Source organism: Lissotriton vulgaris, chromosome 2_1 (genome assembly GCF_964263255.1).
Source record: "Lissotriton vulgaris chromosome 2_1, aLisVul1.2, whole genome shotgun sequence".
NCBI lineage: Eukaryota > Metazoa > Chordata > Amphibia > Caudata > Salamandridae > Lissotriton > Lissotriton vulgaris.
The window spans coordinates 839,176,224-839,191,914 of record NC_141687.1 but is presented as its reverse complement, the minus strand read 5'-3'; the positions used below and the strand labels follow the sequence as shown (position 1 = coordinate 839,191,914).

At 44.6% G+C, this 15,691-nt stretch overlaps 1 protein-coding gene across 7 annotated transcripts in view; it reads left to right on the top strand.

Annotated features, from left to right (window-relative positions):
• Positions 1-15,691, top strand: part of USP40 (ubiquitin specific peptidase 40) — a 703,484-nt gene that overhangs the window by 149,308 nt on the left and 538,485 nt on the right. For all 7 annotated transcript variants that reach the window (XM_086956273.1, XM_086956270.1, XM_086956267.1 and 4 more), the window contains 2 exons: positions 14,270-14,413; positions 15,100-15,234. In XM_086956273.1, coding sequence (XP_086812399.1) covers positions 14,270-14,413; positions 15,100-15,234 — 279 coding nt within the window. The remainder of the gene's footprint in view (positions 1-14,269; positions 14,414-15,099; positions 15,235-15,691) is intronic.

Here is a 15,691-nt window from a genome sequence, read left to right as displayed (position 1 = left end):
GCAGCAACGACATTCCTATCTGGAGGTTGAGCAGAATCTTGGCCTCCATTACAGCCTCTTATTTCCTGCTAGACTCCGAGTCCTCCAAAACAACGAATCCCACTTTTTCGAAAACCCAGAGTCCGCCTGGTTGTGGCTCAGAGGAAACCCACTTTGTGAATATGCTGGGATCTCCCAGAGAGGGGCCAGACTTACTGAGCCAATTGGGACTGTATAGGTGCCCCAACCACGGATACCATACTCGCTCAAGAAAACGACGCCACAACAACCAGGACAAATCCTCCTCAGTCTCCCCAGGCACAGGGTCAGTCTCCGTCCCCAACTCGTTCTCTCCGGACCTCTGAAACAGTGGAGCATCTGCCTGATCGAGAGGACCCGTGGACTTTGTTTCTGCACTCCATACTGAACATCAAGCAGACACTGACCTCTCTCAGAGCCTTTCTCAGTGAATCCTGCTTTAACTGTTTTTGGGAGGGCATCCATACTTGCAAACTGATCATTATGTTCCGATGGCCATCAATTATCTTGGTTTAAGGATGGGTCCACCAATTCATTTCCATTAGTTGACTTGTTTTGTACCTCAGTTTTCTTTTTCAAGGTTCAAGGTGCAGATGCCTTTGTGGTGGAAGTATGAGGTGGGTGGGTTTTAAGGGGGTGGGGACGATGTTACTATTGATAATCATTCTGATTTGTTTATTTTTACTTGCACTCAGACACTCCTTTACAATGTATCTCATGTACTATGACCCGAGGTACACACTTTGGCTTCCTGATGTGCCGGGGTTAAGTCCTCTCCCACAACCTCTTTTACCCTTGAGAAGGCATCCCTACCAGTTTTGTCTTGGAATGTTAACGGTCTGTTGTACCGCATGAAACGCACCGCAGTCCTCTGTTTCGCACATCACCACCTCCCTGAGGTCCTACTGCTCCAAGAGACCTACCTCATGGGTAACCACTGCACCTTTTTGCCCTGCAAGGGCTATGACAAGGTTTTCCACTTGGGCTACACAGGTGGGTCTCAAGAGTGGCGATCTTATTGCAAAGCCGCTTCCCTATGTCTGTCTCCTGTGACGTTCCACAGGGGTTGACCTTCATAGACTGCGACTTCAATGCGGTTTGTGTCCCGGAGGCCGATACAACTGCACGCCCTCCCCCCTACCTCCCCTCTGGACCTAGATGTGCCCAATCCCATCACCTCTCTAATTGGGCCACCACCCTTGACCTTTCTGGAGGTTATGGAACCTACAACACCGCCAATTCACACACATCAGCTGTTCATCACATCACATCCACTTGCATATAGACCTTGTCTTTATAGCTGCTCTTGACTGTCGCACCATCTCTCATGCTCTGATTCCACAGTAATGAATGCTCAGTTGCCACTGTTGGCACCCACTGAACAGCCAGTAAATCGACTATGATGGGATAGGCCAGAGGGAGAATTTGTGCACAGGAGCGTGCCCACTCCCTATATATACCCAGCTAGAAGCCCCAGCCCTCAATCTAGAGGGAAACCTTGTGACAGACCCCCAGGTTGATGTTTCTCGACTGCTTGGCCTCCGGCATGAGAAAATCATTCTGCGATCCTAGGAAGCCGACAAACATCTGTGGCATGTCACAACGGCCGGAGTTAATGGGTGGGGGGATAAAAATGGAAAGCTGATGTACTGACTGGCTTCCCATCAACAGGCAAACTGAATTGTGCCTAAAATCACTGATCAGCACGGTAACATTTCCCATACTCTTTCTGAGATGGCACAATCCTTTGCCCACTATTATCATCACCTATACACCCCCAGAGGACCCTGACTCTCCCTCCTGGCTACTTCATGACATTCCTCTTACTCGCTGGTCCAGACGAAACCTGGACGGTAGACTAACCTTTCACTGCTGAGGAGATAAATGAGGCTCTGTCCACTATGGGTCCTGGGAAAACACCTGGCCCTGACTCCCTGCAGCGTACTATACAACTTCTCTCCCTTTATAACAAAGTAGCGCAGAAGGGCACCTTTCCCTCTGAGATTGACACTGCCACGATTGTGATGAACCCGAAAACTCAGCCACCGTCAGCAGTATGTGCCGATTACTGCCTAATATCCCTTATCAATGGTGAGGTTAAGATCTTTACCACACTGCTGGCCACCCACCTCAAGCAGGCCTCAAACACCTTGATACATACAAATGTGGTTTTGGGCCTGCCCGTAGCACGAGACATTGCCTCCAGTGTCTACACGTTGCCCAAGCCCACCGTCATTTCCTATCTGACTTAACCTTACTTTTTATCGACTTCAAAAAAGCATTTGATACGGTGGACTGGGGATACCTGTGACTTGTACTGCTACATGCCGGGATTGGTCCCTGTGTCCATGGACTGGTCCAGGCCTTAAATTCCAACCCCCAGCATGTGTCCAGATCAGTGGTGTTCTCTCCAGTGCCTTCTCCATTGGACGAGGTACTAGACATGGTTGTACCCTGTCCCCACTCCTTTTTGCGCTGGCAATCAAGCCGCTGACACACCATGTTCATAACAACTCTCGACTACGCAGATTGAGATGCAGTGAGGGTCACGAGGACAGGGTAGGCTTATACGCCGATGACGTCCTTATCGATCTTACAGACCCCTTAACGAACGGTCCCGTTCCCTCTGCTTCCTTCACGGCTTTGAGGAAGCCTCAGGTCTCGAGGTGAACCCCTCTAACTCAGTGTTGGTGCCTCTGGACCTGACCCAAGACTGCTTTGACTGGCAAAGCAATATCCCCATTCGCCGTCTCAGTTTTAGGTTTCTGGATGTCAGGATGGCAGTCCACCCTGAACTTACCTGGTCTTTTAATGAAAGGCTAGTCAAGTCAAGTCAAAAACCACTTTATTCGATTTTGTTAAAAATCATAAAAGCATACTACAACAATTAAAAGTTAATCCAAGTACATTTAAAAAGATTTCATACAGTACAATACAATTAAAAACAATAAAACAATCATATTAAAAAGGACTCATCATGTGCAAAAAAGCAATATATACCACGTTCATCACTGACCCCACTATTAAGCTTGTAAATTCCTCTTCCTGATCCGCACAGCGGCAACGAGGTAATATGCCACACTAAACATTACCAAGGGCGAATCAAGCATTTGTAAAAACAGAAGAGCAGGTTTTGCTTGCATAAATGCTTTCTCTTTCAACAACGGTACCAAATACTTTTGCCTAGGTGCATGATAAAAAGGGCAGAATAACATAAGGTGCATATTGTCTTGGATGGTAAAGTTATCGCATTTGCATACAGGCGCGTCCTCAGGCTTAAACCATCCCTGTCTGTCACAGAGTACCAAATAAATCTGGTTGAATCTAAACTTAACCAGGAGCCACCTGTGAAACGGAATGTTGACTAAGACAAGATATGGTTGGATAGCTACACAAGTGATTGTCATATAATGTGCTCTGACCATGGGTTTTGTTAACTGGAGTTGTTCTCTCTCCAAAGACTTAAGTTTATGAAAGTTTTCCTTGACCCAAGCTAGGTCTGCTTTTTTTAGGTCAAGCGGGGAGGAGAAAATCTCCGGGCGTCCAAGTTCTACAGAGCACTTATGAATATACGCCAGCCAAGCAATGTCTTTATATTTGTCGAGTTTTAAACAATCCATCAGAATTTTGTGGTTGAGACCTAAATTTTCATTGATCCAGACTCTTATCCACAAAAGAATGGGTGCCATAGAGAGGATATCGATAATGTATCCTACTCCAAGCTCCTGATGGACAGAGAAAGTGGCTGTTGATGAGGGGAGTCCTAATATAGAACAGAAAAACTTATTGACCTCTGTTTGGATGGTTTCAGTTTTTACATATCCCCATAACCCAACTCCGTACCTAGCTATAGCCAGTGATTTTGCCCTATACAAAGCTAGTAATGCACCACTTGGTTTCCCCCCAAGTCTCCTTGAGAAGCTCAGAATAGCATTAACAGAGCTCCTTACTGCTTTGGTCTTTGCTGTTATCTGAGGGATCCAACTGCCCTTGATATCAAAAATTACACCGAGGTAAGTGAAAACTTTAACGTTAGTAATCTCTTCCCCTTTACAGTAAAATGATCTAGTGTTATTTTTTGCTGCCCCAAAAACCATAACATGAGATTTGGCGTTATTTACCACAAGGTCAAGAGAAGACATAAAATCACTGAATGCATTAAGAAGTCTCTGGAGGCCCAGATGTGTCCTAGCTATTAAAGCGGCATCATCCGCGTACAGGAGCACTGGAATGTGAGTGTCTCCTGCACGCGGTGTGTCCACAGATGCAGCCAGCAGATTTTTTTTCCAGAGCATTTATGTATAAAGTGAACAGCATAGGGGCAAGGATGCAGCCTTGCCGCACGCCCCTGCCAGATTTGAACCATGCTGTACGGTGTCCCTCTTGATCCATTCTGATGGAAGCCTTTAAATCCTTGTGGAGTTCAGCCAAGAAGTGGACCAAAGGAGGATCCAATCCCATTTTTAATAACATGCCCCACAGCTTAGCTCTATTCACTAAATCGAACGCTGTGGACAGGTCCATATAAGCAACAAAAATTGCCCCCTTTTTTGCCTTAGTATATTTGGAAATTATCATGTGCAGGTTCAGGCATTGGTCCTCAGTCCCTCTACCTGACCGGAAACCATACTGGGCATTGGACAAAATATCATTCTCTAATGTCCATTTATTAATTTTTGCCAACAGTACTTTGCCCAGGATCTTCATGGAAGAATCCAGTAAGGATATAGGGCGGTAGCATTTGGGGTCACTTCTTAATCCTTTTTTAAAAATTGGCACAATGATTGAACGTGCCCAGGTGTTAGGGAATCCCCCTTTAAGTACATGATTAAAAACATTTGTGAGTATAGTTGCCCACATCTCTGGATTTGATTTGTATAAGTCCAGAGGGACGCCGTCGGGTCCCGGGGCTTTATTCTTAGCGGACCCAATTATCGCGACCTTGACTTCATTTTCAGTAAAAACTACAATGGATTGCATATCAAAATAGGAAGGTATACAAAAAGTTTCATAGACTTGATTGCTTCCATAGATAACTGAAAAATGATTAAGGGACTCTTGTTCTGGTATATTTGCCTCAAGATCTGTGTTACATGTTTGGGCAAATATAGGGCTATTTATTATGGACCAAAATTCTGAGCTGTGTCTAAGGGTGGTTGAATCCATTAAAGTGTCCCAGGCTTCTTCTTTTACTGCTTTTTTACGTATCTTTACCACCTCAGCATATTTTTTCCTTAACTGCGCTACCACTGACTTGTTTCTAGGGGAATGTTTTAGCGCTGCTATCAATGCAGAGTGAGCTTTAGAACAAGAATGGTCGAACCAACCGGAGACTGGGGCAGGTCCCCTTTTGGGACTAAGTGTAAGTTCTTCTTTCACCCTCGAGCAAATAGCCTCAAAGGCAGCAATAGTCTCTTTATCCCCCCTGGCAGGGTCCCTGCAGGTCTGTATTTCCGCCATCATCTCTTGTTCAATAAGATACGAAAAGTCTTCTGGACAAACTTTGCACCATTTTAGTCTCCTCCCTTGGTCTTTGCTCTTTACATGCCTCACAGAAGTGGCCAACATAACCCCCTTGAGTAGTCCAAGCGACCCATCCAAAGTTAGGCACACCGGATTGTGGTCACTGAATCCACTTTCAATAGCGTTATAAAAGTGAACATAATGGAGGAGCCCTGGAGACACAAAGATGTAGTCAATAATAGACTCACTGCCCCTTGCTTTATATGTGACCACCCGGTCCTTTGGGTCAGAAAAGCCAGGTTCATACAATTTGTTTGCTGATAAAAAATGTTCCATAGCTAAACCCTTCGGACTATGCTCAAAGTGGGGAGGAGTCGTAAGATCAGGCCCATTAAAATCTTTAATCTGGCAATGTGATTCACACAAGTGAACATTAAAATCACCCATTAAAATGATTTGTACAAAAGTGGTTTGTTTTGACATATAATCAGTTACAAATGAACTTAAACTCTCTAAAACAAAATTTTGGGGACCGCCATGCAGGGAGTTATAACAATTAATAAGGACTATCTTGTTTTTATCTGGGTGGCGGATCTCTAAGTGCTGAAAATAGTGTGAGGAACCTGGAATTTCCCTCACACCCCCAGCTATTTTGAGGGACACCAAAAACATCAGGCCACCTATGTCTCTACCCACCGAGGTACACTGTGCTTTAACAAAGAATGAGGAGTAACCATCCAGCCAGAAGGAATTATCCCTTGCCCATGTCTCCTGCATGGCTACTACATCGTATTCTTTTAGCTTACCCAACCAAATTGGGTCATTCTGTTTGACGCGTAATGAAAGGCTAAATCTGACTTGGTAAATGGCAGTCCCTTCCTCTCACTGTGATGGGTCGCATAGCCCTCTATAAAATGATGATCCTGTTGTGGTTTCTTTACATTTTTCAAAATCTCCCACTCCTCATACCACAGATTTTGTTCCGGGCCCTCGGTAGGGTTGCGACCTCCTTCCCGTGGCACATGTCTAGACCCTGTCTCGCCCTTGCTCCCTGCCAACATGCCCCATGTTACGGTGGTTTGGGTTTGGACAATCTATACCTCTAATACCTAGCATCTCACCTCCTGGTGATTCACCACTGGTTTAAAGGGGGCTGGTCGGATTCTTTCTACTGACTAGAGTTATCTCTTTCAGGGATCTCCCAAATACTGGCCATGCTCTACGGCTTCCAGATCCCTCAAAACACTCCCCGATAATCACAACGGTTCGTCTGGCTTGGGGGGGGCTGTCCAAGCCACACCCAGTGGGACACAACATTCACACAGCAAACATCCCTCAGGCATGGTACCTGGTTGCGTGAGGTGGTAGCACTGTAGGGCTTTGGGAGGTGGGACCGTATCGGTATTTTGCAGCTGGGTGATGTCGTCAGGGACACACATGCACTCCTTTCAGGAACTACAAGACTCCTACACCCTTACCAACACATAATTTTACAAATACCTTCAGTTGCGATCATGCTCTTCAATCCCATGTCTCTCAGATTGATTCTCTCCGTGGGTTCAGCCTGCTTAAAACCAAGCTCATCATGGGTGCACTGGGCAAATTTGGGAGCTAAAAAATTTATTTTGTGTTGATCAATAACGCACCAGGCACTCTAGACTACCTCAGAACCTGGTGGGAGAACTGGCTGGGTCCCTTGAAGACGATGACTGGCCAATCACACTGATGGCACATATGATTACTACTATCTCTTCCAGGCTACTCCTGATCCAAACATACTACCTCTTTGGTGCTTATCTTTCCCTGGCTAGACTATACTGGGCAGGTCTCCTCCCTGAACCCACATGCCCCCGCTGTAGTGAGGCTCCCGCCAATTTCTATCATATGGTGTGGCTATACACCAAGATGTAAGAGTTTTGGTCAGGAGTGGTGGGAGCGTTGACTCAAGTGCTGGGATGGAAAGTCACCCTTTCCTCCTTGTTAGTCTTCTTGGGAGTACTTGAAGGCTCCGAGGGAACTAAGGGTAATCAGACATTCTTGAGCTCGGCCCTTTTGGTTGCCAAATGAGACCTTGCCACTCACTGGAAAAGTCCTGCCCCTCCTACATTCTCGCAGTGGCGACAGGGGGCTGTGGGGGCTGGACTGATGTGCACAGCAGGAAAAACCAGTCTACGAAGCAAGAGGTTGTCCCCAGAAGCGTGGTTGAGTATGGGACAAATAGCTTGGTCAATTAACCTAGGGTTCCGCTTCAGGATGTGTGCCCTGGTATTGCTTTGTCCTGTGATATCTGCAACTTGACACCCTGTACCATTGTCACGCAATGTATTGTCTTTACGACATGCTAACTGTGTGTCTTGTCATATTCTCTGTGCAAAAATTCAATACAATCTGTTTATAAAAAACAAAAAACATTTTCCATAATGTCCTACAATGAATATTGGGTGCCCGGATCCCTATGGTGATCAGCACCCTGTAGGGACCTATCGGGTGGATTTTTCTTTACCTATCCGGTGGATTTTTCTTTTTCTGAATGTACCTTTTAAAATTAAAAGCATACCCACCTCAAGTCTACATTACAGCATCTTTGTTGTAAAATAAGTTGGGTGTACAGCAGGAGGTGAAAATGCAGTTGGATATACCTACACTGAAAAGTTGTGAAAAAGGCATCCTGCCTCTTTAAGATTCCAAGCGCGTCCCTTACGTATTGTACTGGCAGTTGCCTCCCAGAGTCAGTTATTTTTTGCAGCTCCTGTGGGTTGGATTTCAGAGCACATGTGGAGTTTCACACTTCTGTATTTTGACAGAAATTTGAATCCTCTTTATGAGTTGTAGCCTTCACTCAACACTTTTTTACATACAGCTGCATAATGAAGTGTTTTTCACCAGCAGGAAATATTTTCCAGTAAACCGGCTCCTTCTCTTTTTAAAAAGTGCCATTTATGTGGAAGCAAGAAGGTGGCATCGGACCCTGAGAAGGTTTGTGTGGCATGCCTCCTGGTTTCACACACTGTGAAGGAGTCTAATATTTGACAGAAAATGTTAGTCAAGACATTAAAGGGCTGGGAGGGCTTACAGGGATGCTCCAGAACATGAGTGCAGAAGAGAGAAGAAAGGAGGATAGAGGAGTCCTCTTCCAAAGCAGTCTCTGGAAGCAAATTGGTTCCCAAGAAGTGCTTTAAGAGGAGATCTGGGGACAGAAGACCAGTTGGGGAAAATGCTGTCAAGTCAGCACTCTCAAAGTTGTTCAAGATCGCTGTTGAGACTTACGGTGTCAATGTTGAAAGCTTCAGTTCTACTTGCTCGCTGTCTAAGGTGGGTTCAGCACCATCACTTCACCACCGCCATAAAGACTGGGGACATTGATCTTCCAAAGATGTGGCGCCTTCTACATCGAAGGACCTATGAGGTATGTCATTATCGAACAAGACTCAACGTCGACAAAGTCATCAATGCCAGTGGCCTCTAAGAGAACGCACCGCTCGCCGTTGAAAAAACAATGTCGAACAAGGTCAGCTTCTTCTTTGACAAGAATAACAAGAATGTATATTGTAGCATCACCATCAATATCTATGATGTTGTCTGACTTTTCATCTCCTCCTGCTGTTTTTCATTGCCTTGTCAAAGTCCAGTCATTCACCAACACATACGCCACCTGGTCAGGCTCCCACTCCAAGGTTTTCTACATCTTTTTTTTCCCAACACCAGAGAAAAAAAAGTGACAAAGAGCATATCTAAGCTGCCTAAGACCTTTGCGGCATTTGTCACTCTAGATTCTGAACCCCTTTTCTAAAGGTCCTTCCATTTATTTCATGAGCCCTTGCAGTCTTTGCAATTATCTCCTACAAATATAGTATCCTGTATCATATCAACATCTCCAGTGGGACAGACCAAGAGACACCTTCCTCTCATCCTCTATTCTTCAAAGAGTACATTTCACACCCCATACAGATCTCGAAGACAGATCTTCGCTACCAATATGGGTAAATCTTATGCCTCCTATAGTCCAACAACTTCAGCAGCTTCGCCTTCAGAGAATATCACTAAGCATCACAGTTTCAATAATCCGAGAGATGTTGCAACCAAGAGAGGAACCTAAGCCTGTCTCTCCACTAGTCCCTGGCATATCTGACATAGCAGAAGAAAATATTCTCACACCTGCTGTGGTGAAAGCTGCTACTCCATGTCTCCTGAAAAAAATATAAGGTTGCACAACAGGATCCAGATTTCTTAAAGTCTGATCCTAAGCCTGACTCAGTTATTGTCACTTCAGTGATCCGGAGACTTTCCTCAGTGCTAGAGACTTCTGCAGCCCCAGACAGGGAGAGTAAGAGGTGGAATGCGACAGGAAGGAAAGTCTGCGGAACACCTCTGGCACATCTTAAGAATGCCAGTATGGCTGCTCTTATTGGCAGGTACCAGAGAGAAACATAAGGGACAGCATGCCATCTTTTCACCAAAATTTCTGGTTGTTTACCCAGTGATATGTGTAGCTGTAGATTATGTAGAATTAGCCCCCACTACCTATTTCCATTGTTTTTCAGTTAGTAGGTCTTCCTGGCTTACACTCAACACCTTAAAGCCAGAAGCTCAACAGCATATATTAAACCTTCTGTTTTCTGAGCTTTCTGTTTGATCATTATGCCGATTATGAGATGGTCAAAATGAAAAAGGAAGCAGAGATCCTTAAGGGAGTGAGAGTGGAAGAAAATAAAGGAATGTTCAAACACCAATTTAAGCTAAAGGCCACAGATTCTTTTAACATAGGATTCTATCTGCTCAGTGGCACTTTCAGCCACAACAATATCCACAAGGCACAAGTTAACCAATTCCAAAGGCGTTCTTTCAAATCCAAGGTTACCTCAAAGCCAACAACCCCTAGAGGGAGACATTCTTCAGAGGAGACTAAATGTAAATCTTATATCCTCCCTCGGTGTCCTATTCCATTGGGGGTAGCGGTTTCTTGGCTTCAGGAAGAATGGATGACAATTACAAGAGACTAATGTCTAAATATTTTATCTTGTGTATCTCAAGGCCATTCCACCCCCAGTTCCTCTGAAATACGTCGAAGCACTAGCTCTCAATTATAGGGAAAGAAACATCTGCCCGTCTTTCAGAAAAGTCAATGGTGTCAGTACACACAAGCAGTGAGATCTAGGCAAATGCTCCATATATTTCCCAGTTCAAAAGAAAGGTGTTAGTGAGAATTTAGACCAATTTTAGACCTTAGTCCATCAAATAACTCGTCATCGGAGGCAAAATGACTGGTTGTGTGCAATATATCTTCAAGATGCATACTTTCACACCCTAATAACAACCAAAACTAGAAAGTACCAGAAATGTCTGGTAGGAGAAAATGAATACCAATATAGAGTTCTACCATTTGGCTCCTTGGGATGGTTTCATGTATCCATTATTTGGGCGACTGGCTGCTGAAAGAAAATACTCAGCAAAAAGAGAACACAAGACCTCACGATAACTTGCATTCTCTTGCTAAAATTAGAACTGTTGTAGATCACATGCTGTTCATGCTTCTGCCATCTAGTGTTGGGATGGGTAAGTTGTTTTTCTTCAAAGAAGGTATCATTCTGAAGATAACTTGTGACTCTTTCCTGAAGCCCACAATTCATCAGGACAATGACTCCACATCACACCAGGCCTTTACCTAGAAAAGAGTTTGTTATGGAGGCTGAGCACCACTCTTGAGTGAGCTGGCATGGAGCCTCAAGATTACAGCCAAGAGGCCTTAACGGTTTGCTTCGGCCACTACCACAAATACTACTTGCTATGGAGAGCCACCATCTGCTTCAGAGAAGCCTTGAGCCAACAGCTCTAAACCTCTACTCTAACCCACAGCTACCTGGTCTTAGAACACCATTTTCACTGAAATTGGCTTGAAGCTGACACTGAGGCAAACCTTGACTCGTGCCATGGTGTTGAGAGGCTCCACCCTTGGGCTTTCCGAAGGGCCTAATGTCTGGCAAAGGAAGCTTTACATTCATACACCCCTCAAAAAGAGGAGACTCACTTTTGAGGGAGCTGTCTCAGAAGAGTTCCATTACTACCTCATCCCCAAACTGCAGACATGCAAGATACCAGCATTGCACCACAGCCACCACTAAGCTCAGGTCCTCCACCGTTCGCGTCACCACACAAGTCGTCTTCAGCACAGGATCGGGTTACAGATGCGCAGACTCTGTCCCCAACAGCCAATATGATCCACAAGACCCATACTTTGATGCAGGTGTACTACACACTGAGGGTGAATCCTGGGAGGATTACAATGTTGACCCACTGGACAACTCAAATCTTGAGCTGTATCCCGTAAAGGCTTTGCCCCAGATGTCATAACAGCCTACCACATTGTCATGTCATTCAGAGAGCGGTGGATAACCACAAGATTATTAGTGTAGTGTTCAAAGAGGAGGACTTCCTGGTGGATACCTTATTGAACACTGAATGTTCTGTCCAGTTCCTGCAGATGCTCAGGTACATGACCAAGTGTGTGGCAGAGAACAAGTGAACAGGGAAGCCATCTTAAGTATATGTAGAGGGCACTGGTCATTGTGAGTTCCCCAGCTACATGATGGCCTCACTGAAATCTATGGTGTTTGGTATCAAACACCTTGTCTTAATAAATCCATACTGATACCCATAGTGTATTTATTAAGATATGCACCCAATGGGCACCTTAGAGTTGCCACCTAAAAACCCACCAGCCTATGAGTGTGCTGGCTGACTGGTACCTTCCAGCCTACCATCACAAATGAGTTTCTGACCCCCCTGGATGTGAGAGACAGCTCTCTGAGGTCAGAAACAATGCCTTCTCCGGCGGGATATGTTTACTGCACCTCCTGCAGGATAGCTAGTGAATCTGCATACCAACACCAGAGGCTTCAAAGGTTGGGGTGATCGACTTTGATCTGTGACCCGGGGTTCACACAGACCTGGGAGATGCCACCCCCTGCCCTGAGGCCCTTATGGTTCCAGGATAGGTGGGAAATTAGATATGCAATTAGGCGTGTTGCACCACCAGGCTAGTCACATTCCTAAGGGGTGCAGCCTGATGTGCTTCACGAAGGAAAGACTCCACCCTCTTGATTTTGGTGACAGTAAGTTTTTTTTAGTCATCCTTAAGCGAGATACCATTTGCTACCATGTAATATTCAGAAGTGTTAAGCAACACATTGGCTGAAGGTAGGAGTCACCTGCAGATTAGAGAGAAGAAGGTATATCTGTTGGATCCAGCAAATGACTGATAACAGGTTAACCATTGCAAACTGTCTGCCACAGCCTTGCACCACATTTTTACCATTTATTTTTTTAATCTTTTATCTGTTTCCTATACTGATTACATTTTTGTGGCAAGGGCGCTCATACAAAATGCTGCATTTCTTGTCACACTACTCTTTTGACTTCAATACAAGGAAGTCACAGGTGCGAGAAGCAGCGCCTAATGTTTTTTAAAACGCGCTTCAAACTCTAATTCTGCTCTGTATTAAAATAATACTTGCTACTTTTCGCGCAACGGAAATATAGACCAGAATTATTCATTTAAATACTCTTGCATTTAGGATTAGCTTTGCAGTTGGATGTGGTGTAGATTTACATTGCACATACCAAGTCTCCTGCAGGAGTTAAAACACTTATGACTGACATTGACAGATACATATGTATATTATGAAGCCAAAAACAATCTAGAGATTTAGGGCCTTATTTTGAGTCTGGCGGTCCATTGACCGCCAGACTCATGATGACAGTCTCCTGACTAGGGCGAGGGGAACGTGACAGTGTCCTGACTAAGGTGAGGCGAACCTCTGTTCCCTGGTGAATGCGCTGTGGTCCTGAAACTGCAATATTATTGGCGGGACAGCCGCGGTCCCTCCAATCATATCATGAGTTTTCTCTCTCCTTGGTTTTGATGGTGGTGAGCCTGCCATAAAAACTGTGCCTCACACCATGTGGATGCTCACACGGGGGCACACCATGTGCCCCTCTGTGCATGCACCCCAGTACCTGCATGGCATGGACTGCAGCAGTCCATGCGGTATAGGTACTGCTTTTGTTGTTCCCATTGCTGTGCCTATTTCATTGGCACCGCCCTGGGAATGCCAAATAGCAGCCCGCTGGACCAGGAGAAAACTCCTGATATGGCAGGCGGTTGGTACTCTTAATGAGGCCCTAAGCCAAGTATATGGCGAGACAGGACTGTGTACCCATGTCACACACAAGGTTCGTTACGTATCCTCCAGTCAGTGCCGCCTTAAATAGAACCTCCTTTTTCTCTTAAGAAAACTGTTTAATTTCCAACTCAACCACAAGATGGCAGGAATGTTAAAATATGGAATTTATTAAGCAGACGACCACCATAGCATGACTATTGTTACAGGTAATTAACTAGTTTAATGATTGGGTGCTAAATATCTTTCTACAGACGTTGCATGATTGAGGTTGCTTGGACTCATGATAAATATACCATGTTGATGAGAATGTGGGCTTTCCTTTTGCATATGCTAGTATGAAAGTACCATATCTCTGTAGCTATGCCAAGACACCCAGCTAGTATTCGTGTCAATTTGACAGATGTTGATATTGTTGCTGCTTTAAATATCAAATGGGGGAAGGAGGAGCTGGGGATAAAGAGGTCCCACAACGGATCCTCTCAAATACAGTTCCTACTTGCACCTGATTTTTGCTGATATTGTTGCTGCTGCACCTTACATATGTGAACTGTATGATCGAGGATAATATTAGTGTTTGACAGTCTCTCCTATTTCTCTCTTATGCACAGTCTGCCAAGTTGCGAAAGCTGCCTCCCTTCCTCACTGTCTCTCTGCTCAGGTTCAACTTTGATTTTGTGAAGTGTGAACGCTACAAAGAGACAAATCGCTACACCTTCCCACTGCGGATCAACTTGAAGCCTTTCTGTGAGCAGGTTTGACTTTTTCTGTTACTCCTCTGCTTGCATGCAGTCTCCTCTTAGTTGCTGTTTTTGTGGTCACTCCTCACAGTTTCTATTATTCCTCAGGATATTTTTTGAACACTCAGCTCCTCTCACAATCCCCAATATCTTATTGCGTTGTGCAGACATGAAAATGGTAGACTGGGACACTTTACCTTTCTCCACAGTCTACTTGTGGTAGATATATGCCATAAAATGTTCATCCTTTAAACACAACTCCTTCTGGTTTAAGCAGAATTTTGATCAGAAACATTTGCAATACCCTTGCAGGGCAATCATAGGAGATGAACATGCACCCGTTTTGCGCTCTCCGTTGACGCATCGTATATATGTGACAGTCCTTTATTCCACAACCCATACTATTTAAAAACAGATTTGTGATAAAAACTGGATACGTTAGCCACAATCACTGCCTTTTCATGGAGTCTTTGCGACAGGAACATTTATTCCTTCTACCTAACCCTTATTGTTCCTTGATGTTTCTGACTGTAAAGCCGTACCCATCTGCACTGTCCATGAACTTCCAAAGCAGACACGAGTGATGATAGTGATTCTGTGCTTTTTTGGGATGCCTATTGGACAATGGATTGGGAGTCTTGAACCCGGTGCCCAGGGTTCTGTTTCCACACAATCTAATATGCACTGTTTTTCTCTTTTAGGGAGACCTAGACGAATCCCAGCTGGAATACGAGCTTTTCTCAGTCATCATTCACAAGGGGGGCTGCTATGGTGGCCACTATCATGCTTACATTAAGGATGTGGACCTGCTTGGAGACTGGCCCAGTCCGCCTCAGGTGAGTAGGCACAGGTTCATGTGTCTGTTGGTTCAGACTGGTTTCATTTACTCAATGAGTAGGCTGTGGTCTCTATCAATTGTTTGTTTTAAATAATCTCTTCCTCTGATTAAACCATGAGTTGTTGCTCCTATTAAAACTCCCATTCCATTAGTTTCATTTTGTAAGATTAAAACATAGTTCTCACTGTGCGTGTTTGTATGTTTGCCTACCTTAGAATCACGTGGTACAGGTTGTATGTTTCAGGATCAGTGGTTTTCAGTGGAGTGATTGTGTGTTTGAATGAGTCTGTTAAGTTGATATTTGAACTTTTCCTGTCTACTTGTGCATGTGAGTATTTCCATGAACCTTTCTTGTTGTCTTTGTTCGTCGAAATGTTATTGTTTCCCAGCATCACTTTTAAGTTAGCAAATTATTTTTTTTTAAAGCAGACTGCTCTACATGCCATAGAGCACAA